Source organism: Natator depressus, chromosome 24, assembly GCF_965152275.1.
Source record: "Natator depressus isolate rNatDep1 chromosome 24, rNatDep2.hap1, whole genome shotgun sequence".
Lineage (NCBI taxonomy): Eukaryota > Metazoa > Chordata > Testudines > Cheloniidae > Natator > Natator depressus.
This window is the reverse complement of record NC_134257.1, coordinates 5,138,037-5,153,854: the sequence shown is the minus strand read 5'-3', so window position 1 is coordinate 5,153,854 and position 15,818 is coordinate 5,138,037. Positions and strand designations below refer to the sequence as shown.

The window sequence follows — 15,818 nt, the reverse complement described above, 5'->3', positions numbered from 1 at the left end:
CTGATCTCGACACTCTGTCCCCAGCTACCACGGAACCCTCTGATCTCGACACTCCACCACAGCTGCCATGGAACCCTCTGATCCCGACATTCGATCCCCAGCTGCCACGGAACCCTCTGATCCCGACACTCTGTCCCCAGCTACCACGGAACCCTCTGATCTCGACACTCCACCCCAGCTGCCATGGAACCCTCTGATCCCGACATTCCGTCCCCAGCTACCACGGAACCCTCTGATGCCGACATTCCGTCCCCAACTACCACGGAACCCTCTGATCTCGACACTCCACCACAGCTGCCACGGAACCCTCTGATCCCGACACTCCGTCCCCAGCTGCCACGGAACCCTCTGATCCCGACACTCCGTCCCTAGCCCTAGGTGCTGGAACTAGGGGGGCTGGCTGCTGGAGGTGATGCCCCACCCCCTGGCTTGAAGTGGTTTCCATCACATACAGGGTTTGCAGTTTGGTTCAGTGGCTCTCAGCCCCCCGCCAGCTCTACAAATTGTTCCAGCAGCCCCCTGTCCCTAGCTGCCAGGCAACCCTCTGATCCCGACTTTCCGAGCTTCTCCTGTGAAAGGGTTATCACCCCATCTGCTCTGCCGGCTGTCAGAATCGGAACCCGAAGGAAAGAATGCCACGAGCCTACCCCACCCCCGCCCCGGTTACCCTCCCCCGCCCTGCACCGGGAGTCTCAGCCCAGCAGCTGCCACGCCGGTCCGAACCTCCCGCGGCTCGCCCAGCCCTGCAAGTTCTCTCCCCGGTCCACCTCCCGCGTGGGGCTCCCGCTCCCCTGTTGCCCCCACCCCCGGGATCCCCTCCCGCCGGTGGAGGCCGGTCTCCCCCTCGCCCGCGTCCGCTCCCCGGGCTGCAGTTCCCCGCCGGGCCGGCTGGGGGCGCTGCGAGCCGGGCTCTCTCCCCCGCAGCGGCCGGGCGCCGCTCTCCCCACGCCGGCTGCCCCCAGGCTGGCTGGCTGGCTGGCGGGGCGGGCGGCGAAGATGGCGGAGCTGAGCGGCGGCGGCGGCCCGGGCCCCGGCGGGGAGGGCGAGGCGGAGCTGGGCGGCCCCGGGCCCGGGGGGCTCCTCATCCGGGTCACGGTGAAGACCCCCAAGGACAAGGAGGAGATCGTCATCGGGGACGGCGCCTCCGTGCGGGAGGTGAGGCCGGGGGGTGGGGCCGGGGGCTGCGGGAGGGGGCCGGGCCGGGCCGGGCCGGGGGCTGCGGGCGGGAAGTGGGGCTGGGCCGGGCGCTGGGGGGGCTGCGGGCTGGCGGGCGAAGGAGTCGGGGTGGGCGTGAGGCGGGGGGCGGGGTGAAGGCCCCGGGGCGTGTGAACCTGGGGAGCATTTGGGGGAAAGTGAAAGGGCTGATGGGTGGTGGGGGGGGGAGGATCTGGGGTGGGGGGGAGGTTGGGGGGTTAAGGGGCCTGGATCTGGGGTGGGGGGGAGGTTGGGGGGTTAAGGGGCCTGGATCTGGAGTGGGGAGGTTGGGGGGGGCTGGATCTGGAGTGGAGGGGAGGTTGGGGGGGGCTGGATCTGGAGTGGAGGGGAGGTTGGGGGGGGCTGGATCTGGAGAGGTTTGGGTAGGTGGATGGGAGAGAAGGGGATGGACTGAGACATGGGTTGTGGGTGATTGTAATCTGGGAGCCAGCAAGGCCCACTGAGTGGGACCCAGGGCCCAGCGTGGAGTCGCAACTTGGGCAGTGGGGGGAACCCTGGGCTGGGCAGTGAGGTTGGGAGTTCCGCTGGGACTGGGGGCGGACAGGGTTTTAGGGCACGGAAGAGCAGGTTGTGAAGGGATTTAAAAGGAACATCTGGTATTGCAGAAACATGTGGTCATGGCCACCAGGGCAAAGTATCCTTGGTGCTGCTTGTGGTAGCAGAGGCTGTGGCAACCCTTGGTTGGATGCTGGTGTAGGATATGGCAGCTGAGCTTACGGTGTAGTGGATATGATGACTGTAGCAGAGTCCTCGGTGTTAGAATTAGACACTTCTGGTCCCTTTGAGACCTCCACTTCCCCACATTCAATTCCTAGCGGCCCCTCAGTACAAACAAGGCATTTAGTGAATGTGGAATTCAGAGGAGGGTATGAGGGACGTGTTTTTAGCTGTGTGCCTTGGGTGGCCTCAGGCTTCAGAGCTGTATGTTTGCAGGAGTTGAGCTCAGGGGCTGGGCACCAGTGCAGTGCAGCTGGCTTTTTGAATTTTGAGAACAATGCTTTCCCTTGCGAAGCCTTCCCCCATGGTCTGTGGCTACCAAAAAGCAAAGCTGGGGAATGCCCGCTGGCTGGGCATTAGCCTTGCAGTTCTCATTGCAAGGGATAATCCCACTCCGTCCCAAAGAGTAGTTGTCAGCTAGTGTTCTACGATATGGCATGCTGAAAAGGAATATGATGTTAGAAGTTAGACCTAGGAAAGACCATTTAGTCTGTTTCCCCTGGCTATTGCAGAATTGTTCCCTGGTTTCTAGACCTGTTTTAAAATCAGTCAAGAGCTGGGTTTCCCTTTATGAAATTCAAATGAGCAGACAGACGAAAAAGTTGTAGACATTCAGAGGATAAACAGTATCTTTGGATGAGATCAAAAAGGGACAACTGGTCTAGCTTTGTCAGCCCTCGTTTCTGTTTGAGGTAATTGCGCTGTGGCTCCCTCCCTGCCTCTTCCCCAAACTTGAGTTGCACTTCCCAGGTGGATACAGGATTCTTGTTCCTGTTAAATAGCTCAGGCAGAGACTCTATAGATATGTCAGCTGTTGGTAGTGGCTGTGTAGTGAGTGTGATGTTCTGCTGCAGACGCTTAGACATTTTAAAATCTCTGCGTTCAGTCCTTTGCCTGCAAAAAGAATTAGATACGTTCCTGGAGGATAGGTCCATCAATGGCTATTAGTCAAGATGGTCAGGGATGCAACCCCATGCTCTGTGTCCTCAGACACTAACTGCCAGAAGCTGGGAGTGGACGAAGGGGATGGATCACTTGATAATTGCCCTGTTCTGTTCATTCTCTCTGAAGTATCTGGCATCGGCGGCTGTCAGAAGACGCGATACAGGCTAGATGGACCATTGGTATGACCCAGTGTGTCTGTTCTTATGTTCTTATATCGTCTTGTTGTCTGTTTTCCAGTTCAAAGAAGAGATTTCCAGGAGGTTTAAAGCCAAACAGGATCAGCTGGTTCTGATCTTTGCTGGAAAGATCCTGAAGGATGGAGACACTTTGAATCAACACGGGATCAAAGACGGGCTGACTGTGCATTTGGTCATTAAGACCCCACAGAAGTAAGAAATCATTCCTTCCTGCTGCTGTCAGAAACTTACTTTGTGAAGAAAGTATGTTAGAAAGGCAGTGTTTTGTCCAGTGGCTAAAGCAGGGTACCAGGAGTCAGAACTCCTGGGTTCAATTTCTGGCTCTGTGGTGGTGCTTGATCTTATGTTTAGAGAAGGGGAACTGGGATTAGGACTCCTGGGTTCTGTTCCCCTTTGTGACACTGAGTGTAAGTCATTTAACCTATTTTTGCCTCATTTTAACCATCTGTAGAACGGTTATTCCTGCTACTTGGGGTTTGAGCTTTCGTCACTATAATTATCATGTAGAACTTTACATTTGAAGAGAATTTACGATTTACAAGTGTTAGTTAATGCTTGCGCCATCCCAGGCAAGTAGGTATCACCCCCGTTTTACAGATGGAGAGACTGACAGAGGTTAAGTGACTTTCCTAAAGCCAGACATAGTGTCAGCGTTGATGCCAAGGACCAGACCCCAGCTCTCCTGACTCCTGTTCCTTGACCTTTAGTTCGTGCAGTCTCAAGTGCTTTGAAATCTGTTGATGAAAGAAATGCAGTGAGTACAAAGCTTTAACCACAGTACATAGTTCGGGCAGCTAAGAAACACATCTGAAAATCAACATATCAGATGCCACCAGATGAAACTTAAGTAAATGTCCTAGATGTCAAATGGTTCCAAGAGCAGTTGCTGCATTGTCGATGTGAACACGTGGTTTTGCTTTCTAAATGCCCTTCGCAACAATTTTGTGGGTTCCCATTGCTGCCTGAGCAGCCGTGTGCCGGTGAACAAACAGGGCTACGTCTCTTTGTGAAGCTGCATTGCCCCCTTGGGAGTCCTTGCTCACTGGCTTATTAAAGATCAGTGTTTTTTTTAAAGAAGCATGGGTATTGTCAGCCATTGCAGAAGGACCATATGCTAAATTCTGCATTTCTGTGTAGAGTGGTAGGTTGATGCCGTTTACTGCTGTCTTTGCAGTGCTCACAAACTATTTCAGAGGGAACAGTAAACATCTGGCCAGTGTCATTCATTTTATTCTGTGTGACGGTCATTGGTAAAGGTGCTATAGTGCTTATTGCAAACATTACAGCTTCTTCCTGTGCAGAGAGGATCAAGTGATCTCTATCCAACTACCCCTCTTCCTTTTTTTTTTTTTTAAACTTCCTATTTCCCATCCACTTTGCTTCCTACCCTGCCTTGCCTCCCGCTGAGTGAGGGCTGATTTCCAGCAGCAGTCAGATGACTCTGTAAAGTGCTTGGGGATTAAAAGGTGCTCTGTACCAGTTTAAAAACACACATCTGACAGTTCCTACCCTCCCAGCAGCCTTGAGCTTGCTACCTGGGGAGTGATGCATTTAGGTCTGGTTCTGCTAGGTCTCTGAATCCAGTGTCTTATAACATCTGGCTAAGCCCCCTCTGTTTCAGTGCTTTTGTTTGAGTGGCAGGAAATGAGATGCCTAATAAACAGAGGTAGATGGCAGCACAGGGAGCTTTTGGAGGGCTGTGTGGAGAAGGACTCTACAGATAGTTTATCTCTAAGTAGCTGGCCAGTTTGGCATTCTTTAAAAGAGAATGGCTATCTCTGCAAGCTTCAAGCCTCTGATCTCTAGAAGGGGGATGAGTCCAGATTACTTTTTCCTGGTCTGATCACTCCCCTCCCCCATTCTCAGATGTTCCCAGAATATTTTTGTCTTAAAAATCTGCATTCATGTTTGCTCAGCTCAAGTGGCATCATTTGCCATCCACATGATCGAGTCACTTCCCAGCATACCTTGTTAAAGCGCAAAGATTGCAGCAGCTGGAAATCTAGTCAATTGAAGAAAGTTCAAAGTAGTTTCAAGTTTGGCCCTGCATCCCCGTGTTGATTTTTGTGCCTTTGTAGATTTTCCTATTTTAAAAGATGTTTCTTTCTCCTGCTGCTGTTAAAGACCCAAACAAAGAGGGGAAACCAGACACTGAGCCCTGTCAAATGCGCAAAGTTAAAGCCCAAGCAGTAGTGAACCCTTTCCCCTAATCTTGTAGTTATAACTGTAGCCCTGCAAACACTTTGTGCATCTTAACCGTAGCCTTGACTTCAGAAGGATTGCTCATGTGCTTAAAGTTAAACACGTGTATAAGTAAAAAGAAAAGGAGTACTTGTGGCACCTTAGAGAGTAACCAATTTATTTGAGCATAAGCTTGTATAAGTGTTTGTGTAATTCACTGCTGAGTGTATGTTTCAGGTACCCGTTTGTGCCAGTCCACAGAGGATATGGCTTGTTACAGCCCCATTTTTACAGAGCTTTAGCAGCTCATGCTGTTAGCTCTGCTGGTCCCTGGTTCAGTCCCTGGAGTGTCAGCCAAGATGGTGGCTGTCACATTTGCAGGATGGGGGCTGTAGTGTTCTTCAGTTGATTTTAACCAGCATAGTACGTTTAAGAGAAAATCAGACAGTATAAGTTGACTGTATCTATTTAGCAATCAAAACACGGGTAACTAAACAATGTAATATTAAACATTAAAGTTTGTGACTTGTTAAACCAAAATGGGAAACAAACTGGAGAATATTTAATATTAGAGACATTGCCAGAGTTCAGTATATATATGCTAAAAAACAAATTCTTTCATTGATAAAGACTTCAGTTATTGAATCTGAAATGATTTTTAAAATTAACGTCAGTGACATATTTGCTTTTGCCTAGCTTGGAGAACGAAGATGAGTTAATTATGCTTGTTTGTAATCCACTGTCAGTTGAAACCTCTCATGCACTAGCCCAATAATGTTGGGGTTGTAAACACTCCAGGGGAGTTTAAAAAGAGAAACGTGGGGAAAAAAATCATGGTTCTAAGCTACCAGTTCAAGTTGGATCTGCAGATGGAAGGCATTACAGAAAAGCAAATGATTATTATTTACCCCTTGCAGTAAGCATGGTTTAACGTGCTGAGGTTTCCAATGAGGCAGTAGGAGGCTTTTCCTTCTTGGAATGAACTGCTGCTGGGTATTATTGAGGCCAATAGCTTAGCATGATTCAAGAAGGTGTTAGACTTCATTCAGAATAAGACTAGTGCCTCCATTACACTGGCCAGGGATGTTGTAGATCATTGCAGATGCCTTGTCACCAGCTGAGGATGCGGGGGGGGGAGGATTTGAAAGAACACACACAGGGCTGGATGGAAGCATCCAGAGCAGATGTCCCATTGATCTGACATGGCTATTCCGAAGTTCCTCTTATGAGCTGCAGGTGGCGCTATTTAGATTACTGAGCCCCAGCCGTGACCTGTTTTTTTTTTTGTAGGGTTCAAGATCCTGCAGCTGCTTCTACCCCTGCCCCTGCCGCTCCTGCTGCCACCGCCGTCCCCACTACAACCCCTTCCTCTCCCGCTGCGCCACCTCAGCCTTCCACCTCCAGCAGCGCCCTCTCTGACACTGGGAGCAGCAGCAGGCGGAGCAGCGGAGCAGGGACCACGGCAGGTGCCGGAGATGGAGCACCCAGCAACGCTGCATCCATCCTCTGTAGGTGACAACTTTGGTTTCTTGGCATCCCAGTGCCTATTCTGTGAAGGGAGAGTTGCCCAGTGGTTAAAGGAATGGGGCCATGTGTTAGGACTTCTGGATCCTATTCTTGAGTCTGCCACTTGCTGGGTGACCTTGGGCAAGTCACTTCTCCACTCTGTGCCTCAGTGTCCCCATCTGTAAAATGGAGCTAACAGTACTGCCCTGCTTTGTAAAGCACCTGGAGGTCTGTGGATAAGAAGCTTTCTGTCAGATCCGGCTGTTACAGAACTGGAAGGTGGTGGTATTAGCAATGAAGTATCATTGGGTTGCAGTGGATAAAATTCAGCCAACCCCCTCTCCACCCCCTTTCTTTCCGGTTGCAGATAACTGCATTAACTGGCATGCGTCTCTCTCCATGTCTTGTTCCCTCTCCAGCTGGCTTTGGTGGCGTCACTGGGCTCGGGAGCCTCGGGATGGGTTCCGCCAATTTCATGGAGCTCCAGCAGCAGATGCAACGGCAGTTGATGTCCAACCCGGAGATGCTCTCTCAGATTATGGAGAACCCCCTTGTGCAGAACATGATGTCTAACCCCGACCTCATGAGACAGATGATCATGGCCAATCCCCAGATGCAGCAGCTGATGGAACGAAACCCTGAGATAAGCCACATGCTGAACAACCCCGAGCTCATGAGACAGGTGGGTGAGAGAGTTTACACCTGGGAGCCTGTTTCAGGTGCCTCTGAGATCATCAGCACGGACTCCCCAGCTTCTTGCTTCTCTTTGGTCCCTCTGCATCAGTGTCTGTTCTGTAAAGGGAGTGAGTGGAGTCCAGATCCAGTTGATTCAGAGATCAGATTCTTTATCTACCTGCTGCAGGGTCCTCCCAGACACACAGCAGTCTGTGTGTAAACTCATGCATGTTGTGTGAACCACAGTCATACACCCATGTGCTTCCAATCTTTCTACCTGTGTCAGTGCTACTGAATAGACCACATGCATAGAGGCAAAAAGGATCTTCAGAGCTGCCCAAGGTACACTATAGAAGGGACACTGGCCCCTGTTCTATTGCAGGGACCAGAAGCAAAAGGCGTTGCTTTCCATAGGAATTAGAGATGGCAGAGAAAGATCTCATGGTCCATCTCCCACTGCCAGCGTAGGATTGTTCTCTACAGTGTGTTCTTCAGGGCAGCTCATTTCATTATTTTATTACCGTAGTGCCTACAAGCCCCAGTCCTGTATCAGAATCCTCTGATCCTAGGTGCTGCACAAGCACAGACCAAAAGACAATCTAAGTATTAGACAAGAGACAACAGATGGAGTCAGACGGGAGCACCAGGAAGCAATAAGAACTCTAGTTTTAAATACGGCAAGCGGCAAGACTTCCATCATGTCCCTTGGGAGAAGAAGAGATCTCATTGTCAGCAAATGTTTCTTGGTATTCGGCCCGATGTTTTCTATGCCCAGTTTCAATCTGTTACTCCTAGTCTTACCCCTGCTTGGGCCACGCTAACCAATTCTTAGCTCCCAAACTCCCAGTGAATTGTCACTGTGTTAGTTGGACTAAATCGTCTTGTGAATGATCTGTGCTTTGGTTCTTGAGTTGGAGCAGGACTTTCAGATAGGTTCTGCCTTTCTGGGGAGATCTGGAGGACCTGTTGGAGGTCTGGAGCCACAAGATGATTTTATTTTTACTGAAATGTGAGGGAATTATCTTCTCGTCAATCCTTGGACAATTTTCAAATGCCGTCCATCCCAAGGATGTTAGCCAGGTGTTCGTGTAGGTGACTTGATCTTGCATAGAAACTACATGATCCTAACCAGCTGAATTGAGATAGTAAAAAAAAGCAAGGCATCATAGCTTAGCAGTGATAGCAGGAAACTTGAGGGGCTAAGATCCTGGGTTCTCTTCCCTTGCTGTGCATTATCTTGGACAAATGATTTCCACTCTCTGTCTGTAAAATGGGTTTATTTATGCTTTTCTTCCAGGAGATCAAGACTTATTTTTTTCAGTGCTTGGATGTAAAACAGTGGGGTACTGCTGGGGGCTGTGCCACCCGTAGTTCAATTCACTGGACTCTTTTGTGGTATAAACAGGCCTGATCTCCCCCAAATTCTTCTCTTTCCCCCAGACAATGGAATTGGCCCGCAACCCCGCCATGATGCAGGAGATGATGCGGAACCAGGACCGAGCTTTGAGTAACCTAGAGAGCATCCCAGGAGGATACAATGCCCTGCGCCGGATGTACACTGACATCCAGGAGCCCATGTTTAGCGCAGCTAGGGAGCAGGTATGACGCACTCCTGCTCCAGTTGGGGTAGATTGGTGGGTCTTATCCCCCCTGTCTGCAGGTGGTGGTAGAGCTATTTTGTCCAACTGTCTGTGTGGTCTGGGGCAGATTCCTCAACAGGGAAACTGCACAGAGGGTGTCGCAAGTCCTGGTGAATATGATCTGTGCTCCGGCACCTGCAGAAGAGGCAGAGTGGTTAAGGCACTAGCCTAAGACTTGAGAAACCCAGGTTCAGTTCCCTGCTTGCCACAGACTCCCTGTATGACCTTGGACAAATCACTTAGTCTCTTTGTGCCTCAGGGAAAACCGAGTAGAATAGCACTGCCCTGTGAGGCTGAACGCATTAAAGATTGTGAAACGCTTTGGGCTCTGCTGGTGAAAAGTGCTATATAAGAGCCTGGTATTCTTGTGCGCTGGTGGGTTTAGTCTGATCCTCTCCTTTACAGTGTCTGATTCAGTGATCTCTTTCTTTCTAGTTTGGCAACAATCCTTTCTCATCCTTGGCTGGGAACTCTGACAGTTCGAGCTCCCAGCCTTTACGGACGGAAAATAGAGAGCCTTTACCCAACCCCTGGAGCCCCACGCCACCTGCCTCCCAAGCCCAGGTACCCAGCAGCGAAGGGAGTACCGGATCAACGACAACCCAAAGCACACCTACTGTATCCAATCCCTTTGGGATCAACGCTGCCAACCTGGGGACTGGTACGTACCCAGGAGCGAGGTGCTGGTGACGGAACAAACCAGTCAGATGTAGATGGCATCAGATTACTTCCAGCATTTGTATGTTTCTGTAGCTGCTGAGTTAATCAGATTGGCCATTCTGGCCCTGTGGCAAACTAGAATGGGTTATTCCTCATGTGCCTGACCAAGGGCTGCATTGGGAGCTCAGGTGCATTGGGGTTCTCCCTGTGCACAGGATGAGCAGCTCTAGGGGGAGGCCATGGAGACAAAGTACTCCCTGCCTGGCTGCTCAAGATGGAGCATTGAATTCTGGGATTTGTAGTCTCCCTGGGCTGCTGCTGTTTAAGATGAGGGTATTTCCATGTATTGGTCTAGCCCATCCCTGGTTTATTTACTTACCCGGCCTGAAAAGGGTTAACCGCTACTCTGCTGGATTTCCTCTCCAGCATTGACATCCCCATGTCCCACTGGAAAATCTCAAATCGTCAGGAGCATGTGTTGACTTACCCTCTGACCCTTTCTCTTACGAAGACCAGCTGGTGAGAAATGAACATCAAGATTGCTCAGTGTTGCTGTGTGTTCCACCTTCTACCAATGCTAAATTCAGACACGGCCTCCATCTTCTCTGTGCTCCGCGTTTGATTTTAGCTCCTGTGTAGCTGCGGTCAGGCTTGTAAGTTTTGCTCTCTCCCGTATTGCTGCAGGGATGTTTAACAGCCCAGAGATGCAAGGCCTCCTGCAGCAGATTTCGGAGAACCCCCAGCTGATGCAGAACATGATCTCTGCCCCTTACATGCGCAGTATGATGCAGACTCTCTCCCAGAACCCAGACTTCGCAGCACAGGTAAAAATATAGCAGCATCTTCCTCTGTCAGATACAAGCCTTGGGTCCTAGCACGGACGCGGGCGTTCTGTCACCATAGCATGAGGCGCTGCTCATTTTAAGGAAGCAGAATTCTGATAGACCAGGCTCAGAGCTCTGTTGTGCTTCTTAGTAGCATGAGCCCAACCACGGGACTGAGATTCCAGACGAGCGAAGTCTTCCGCATAGCCACACAGTGTGTACAACCCGGACAGAGGGAGGGCAGGCACCAGCCTGACTGTGCTGTCTTCCTGACCTGGGTGGGATGAGAGGGGGAATTCAGATTCCCGTGGCCCATTCAGTACTCAGCCCCTCTGCTCAGACTGCCAGCAAAGGTGGGGTCAGCCGGTGCTAGTGGCTATTGGGAGTCAACGCACCTGGCTTGAGAGCCTCCAGCTCTTCTGGGTGATGGCTTCCGGTGGCTGCCATGCTGGCCTGCATTTGGATTTGGATGAGGGTGGGGGTGGGGAAGGCTGTGCAGCTCAGCACCCCGGAGCCGTGCAGTCCTCGCTAAAGGAACTGCGCGGGGTCTTCACTGAAAAGCATTCCCACCCTTTCTGCTGGCTGCTGCTCCCATTCATCTCTAAAGGCAGGATCAGGCTGTCTGTCAATTCCTGTTGGAAGTGGAACATACCAAAGCCACCGGTGGCAAGGGGTGTGAAGGACCTAGTTAACGTGTTCTATGGAACTAGGCCAGGAAGACAGTTTAATAACCCCATCGACTCATGCTGTGTGTGCTGTCTCCTGGCAGATGATGGTAAATGTCCCGCTCTTTGCCGGAAACCCGCAGCTTCAGGAGCAGCTACGGCTTCAGCTCCCTGTCTTTCTGCAGCAGGTAAGGAGTCCCGTCCCTTGCTCTGCGCTGGCCATCCTTCAGTCCAGAACTGTCCCATGGGTTTCGCAGCAGGGAAAGCCTTTGGTCCTTCATTCAAAGGCTCGCAGGAAGTGCACAGTCCTATTCGGGCTGGGCTGTGATGCTGAAAGAACAGAGACTTTGCCTTGGTAGGTGATGCAACTAAGGCATAGAGAGCTGAAGGAGAAATAGATCCAGGAATCCACTCTCTTGCTGTAGCTACTAGATGCCACTGTGTCCCATTGGATGATGATCCCTAGGGCTCATGTTTAAAGGGCTTTGTCTGGCCAGGGCCCTCCTGCCTCTAATGCAGATCTTTGACTGAAGGAAACTCTGGATCTTTGGTAACAGTTGAATTTTACCTTCCTTGTTTCCCAGATGCAGAACCCAGACTCCCTCTCAATCCTGACGAACCCCCGAGCCATGCAGGCACTCCTCCAGATCCAGCAGGGACTCCAGACGCTGCAAACGGAGGCCCCGGGACTAGTGCCAAGGTAAGGAGTCCTTAGATAAGACTCAGACCTGCAAAACCTGTAGTGCAGGTCTGCCTTGGGAGAGCCCTGGCAAATCCCCAGCTACTTTCCAGCACAGCTGTGTGCAGCCTCTGGTGAATTAGCTTTTCCTTCTGCCTGCTCACACTCCCCCTGCTGCTCTCTTCCAGGAATTACAAGAGCCCCCTTCTGATCTGCAGTACAGAGTACTTAATATTGCCCGAATTTAGCACTGGGGAAAGGTTTGAGATGCACAGCCCTGGAGACGGATAGGTACATCGGGGTAAATAATCCTGCCAGCACCCCTTAGTCCTGCCCTAGGGTGAGGATTCCCTGTGTGGGTGAGGGGGGAGTTCAGTCTTCACAACCCCTTTAGTTCTTGTCCTCCGCCCAGATGCCAGCAAGGGAACCTGATAATCCCAGTTCTTCATGGTCTAGTGATGTAGGTACCTGCTCAATAGGACCAGGACTGGGACCAACCGGGTCGTTTCACAGAGGCCATGGAACAGCTGTCCCATGATAATGGCAGCCAGTTGCTCCTGCCCTTGGCTGGATTCGAACTGGTGACTTAGAAAAGGCTCCACACCCTATTACTAGAACGCTTGTACCATGCAATCCCAGAGAGACAGGCAGGGGCAACCTTGTAGCATCTCCTGCAGCGAGCATTCTGATTTCTTTCTCAGCCTCGGTTCCTTTGGAATGCCTCGAATTCCCCCACCCTCCGCAGGAGGAAGCACAATCCCAGAGAACCCCATATCCTCCACTTCGACGCCTGCCAGTGCCTCTCCAGCAGGGGGCAGTAACCCGCAACAGCAGCTCATGCAGCAGATGATCCAACTCTTGGCCGGAGGAAACTCTCAAGTACGTAATGCGCAACCTGGTTGTATCCATGCAGTGGGGATTCTCCCAGTACCATATGATCATCAAGGCTGTTGTCATAAGCCAGGTGGTCATTAGTTCAGCCCATTACGACAAGCTGCATGATAAATATTGTAGGAGATTAGGAGCCAAACTGCAATACTCCCTGTGAACAATGACCCAATAATAGTCCCTTGAATACTGCGTGCAGATGTGGTCGCCCCATCTCAAAAAAGTTGTATTGGAATTGGAAAAGGTTCAGAAAAGGGTAACAAAAATTATTAGGGGTGTGGAACGGCGTCCGTATGAGGAGTGATTAATCACACAGGGACTTTCCAGCTTGGAAAAGAGACGACTAACGGGGCATATGACAGGGGTCTATACAATCATGCCTGGTGTGGAGAAAGTAAATAAGGAAGTGCTATTTGCTCCTTCTTGTAACACAAGAACTAGGGGTAATCAAATGAAATGAATAGGCAGCAGGTTTAAAACAAACAAAAGGAAGTATTTCTTCACGCAATGCACAGTCGACGTATGGAACTCCTTGCCAGAGGATGTTGTGAAGGCCAAGACTATAGCAGGGTTCAAAAAAGAACTAGATAAGCTCATGGAGGATAGGTCCATTAATAGCTATTAACCAGGATGGGCAGGGATGGTGTCCCTAGCCTCTGTTTGCCAGAAGCTGGGAAAGAGTGATGGGGGATGGATCACTTGATGATTACCTGTTCTGTTCACTCCCTCTGGGGCACCTGGCATTGGCCACTGTCAGAAAACAGGATATTGGGCTAGATTGGCCTTTGGTCTGACCCAGTATGGCCATATTCTTATATATATATATTCTTATATTCTGGACTCTTATGTTCCCTCGTAGTTCATTCTGCCTGGGTCATATGCATTGTGGTGTAATAATTCTACTGGGGTCAATGGAATTACATACCATAGTTCTTATATTACAATTCTTATGTTCCCTAGCTCTTATCAGCCATAGATCTCAAAGCATTTCACAAAACAGGTCAGGATCACTTTCCCCATTTTATAGATGGGGAACCTGAGGCACGGAGAGGGGCAGTTTGTCCAGGGTCACCCAGCAAGTGCGTGGCAGATCCTGGAAAAGCACCCAAGTCACCTGAGCCCCATTCCCATGCCCTATCCACTAGGCCACACTGCTCAACACCACAGTGTCGTGCTAGGAGGCACGGTGCCACCTTTCTGAAAACGGCTCATACTGTGCCATCTTTTACATGAATCGGGGGTGTTGCTGGTCACATCCCAACTGGAGACTGCGAGTGCCCACAGCAAGGTTTTCTTGGGCATGGTATTCCCCATCCAACACCGTGCCCTATGAAACGTGCCAGCCCAGGAATGGCTGTATTTCAGCTGGAGCGAAGAGATTTTAGCATGTGACGATTACACAGCATGATCGTGGGGAGGAACTTGGCTTGGTGACTCAGGCACCAGCCTGGAATTCAGGAGACCTGGGTTCTCCTCCCAGTTCTGCCACACAGGCACCATGGGCGAGTCATTTCCTCTCTCTGTGCCTCGAGGATGGATTGGGGTGGTGGGGCAAACTCGCCTCTGCCAGAGTGCTTTGAGATCCTCTAATGAAAAGCATCAAATAATGACCAAGGGTTTGCTACCCACAGGAAAGGGTTTGACCGTATATACGCCTACATCTACCAAGGTACTGGTACACTGCAGTGATGGGGGTCATACAAACCTCTCTCAATTCTTAATAGATTTTAACTGGACAGGATCCTCAGCTTGAGTACAACTCCATTGCCTTCATTTGAGCTACTCTTGAGAGCTGGCACCTTGACTTCAATGGAGCTACTCCCGTTTACACCAGCTGGGCATCTGGCCCAATCTAAGATCTTTGATTCCCTTCCCCTGGCAGGTGCAGAGCCCCGAAGTGCGATTCCAACAGCAGCTGGAGCAGCTGAATGCTATGGGCTTCATTAACCGCGAGGCTAACCTCCAAGCGCTCATCGCCACCGGTGGGGACATCAACGCAGCTATTGAGAGACTGTTGGGCTCCCAGCCTTCTTAAACTCAGTCATGCTGTCCCACAGTCATCAAACACCCACCAACACCCACACACAGGGGCCTTTCAGGAAGACCCACCATCATTTTCATATCCTCTGACAGCTGTCCATGTATTTAAAACAAACAAAAATGATACAGCTTCACCCCGACATTCCTACTAAGTTAAGATTTCATGTTGAAATGCTCTTTAACTGGCTTGTGTGTGGACCCCGATTCTCAGCAAGTGGCCACAGAGACTTCAGATGTGTATTTTTCCTAAATATGCCCTCTGTATCTCAGACACTCTTCTCTCTCTAGATGGTAGAGGTGATACTTCTAGTTACTTACCTGAATGATTGTGTTTGAGTAGCTTGATTTTAACTGTACATTATTCCTCCTTCCAGGCAAATATTTAAACCTAGGCTGAGTTTTTCTCCCCAGCATCTTATCAGGAATGAATCAAAAGAGGAACTGAAATGACTTGGATATTTCTGATGTCATTTGTCTTCAAATATTCCCATCAGACGCACTGGGTGGGATTTTCATTTACTCCACTATGGAAGTGTGTAAAGGGGGACTTAACACTGAGTGTAAATTACATTTGCTTTGAAGCCCTCCCCACCCCCCGCTGCCAGAGTGGTGTAAACGTGCCTTGATGTGATTGAGAATCAAATCCATCGTCTTATTTTATTTTATTGTTTTCAACCCAAGTTTTGGAAGTAGTGTACCCTGCCAAGGGGAGCTTTCGAGAAGCAGTTTTCTGCCCAAGCATTACAGTTCTCTCGCACTGTAGCCTTGCGGGGGGGGGCGGGGGTGGAGGCGGGGTGGCTCTTGTGTCTCTGCTGTCTGGTTTTTGAAAGTGTAAAAGCAAAATAGAAAGAAAAAAATTAACAAAGATCTTTCCCTCCACTGGAAAATGTTGGAAGGCCTCATTCTTCTGTGTTTGTATGTCTGCTCTCTAGTTCAGGGGTGCTCAAACCTCACGATGACTCCACCCTCCTGAGGACCAGCGGGGT

At 50.4% G+C, this 15,818-nt stretch overlaps 1 protein-coding gene across 1 annotated transcript; it reads left to right on the top strand.

The window, feature by feature from the left end:
* The first annotated feature begins 996 nt into the window (after positions 1 to 996).
* UBQLN4 (ubiquilin 4) lies at positions 997 to 15,561 on the top strand. The gene is made up of 11 exons (XM_074938486.1): positions 997 to 1,155; positions 3,115 to 3,266; positions 6,546 to 6,763; positions 7,181 to 7,443; positions 8,877 to 9,035; positions 9,512 to 9,737; positions 10,421 to 10,560; positions 11,330 to 11,413; positions 11,810 to 11,925; positions 12,606 to 12,783; positions 14,675 to 15,561. Exons 1-11 carry the CDS (start codon positions 997 to 999, stop codon positions 14,825 to 14,827), a joined length of 1,848 nt encoding a protein of 615 aa, XP_074794587.1. The 3' UTR covers positions 14,828 to 15,561.
* Positions 15,562 to 15,818: the final 257 nt, after the last annotated feature.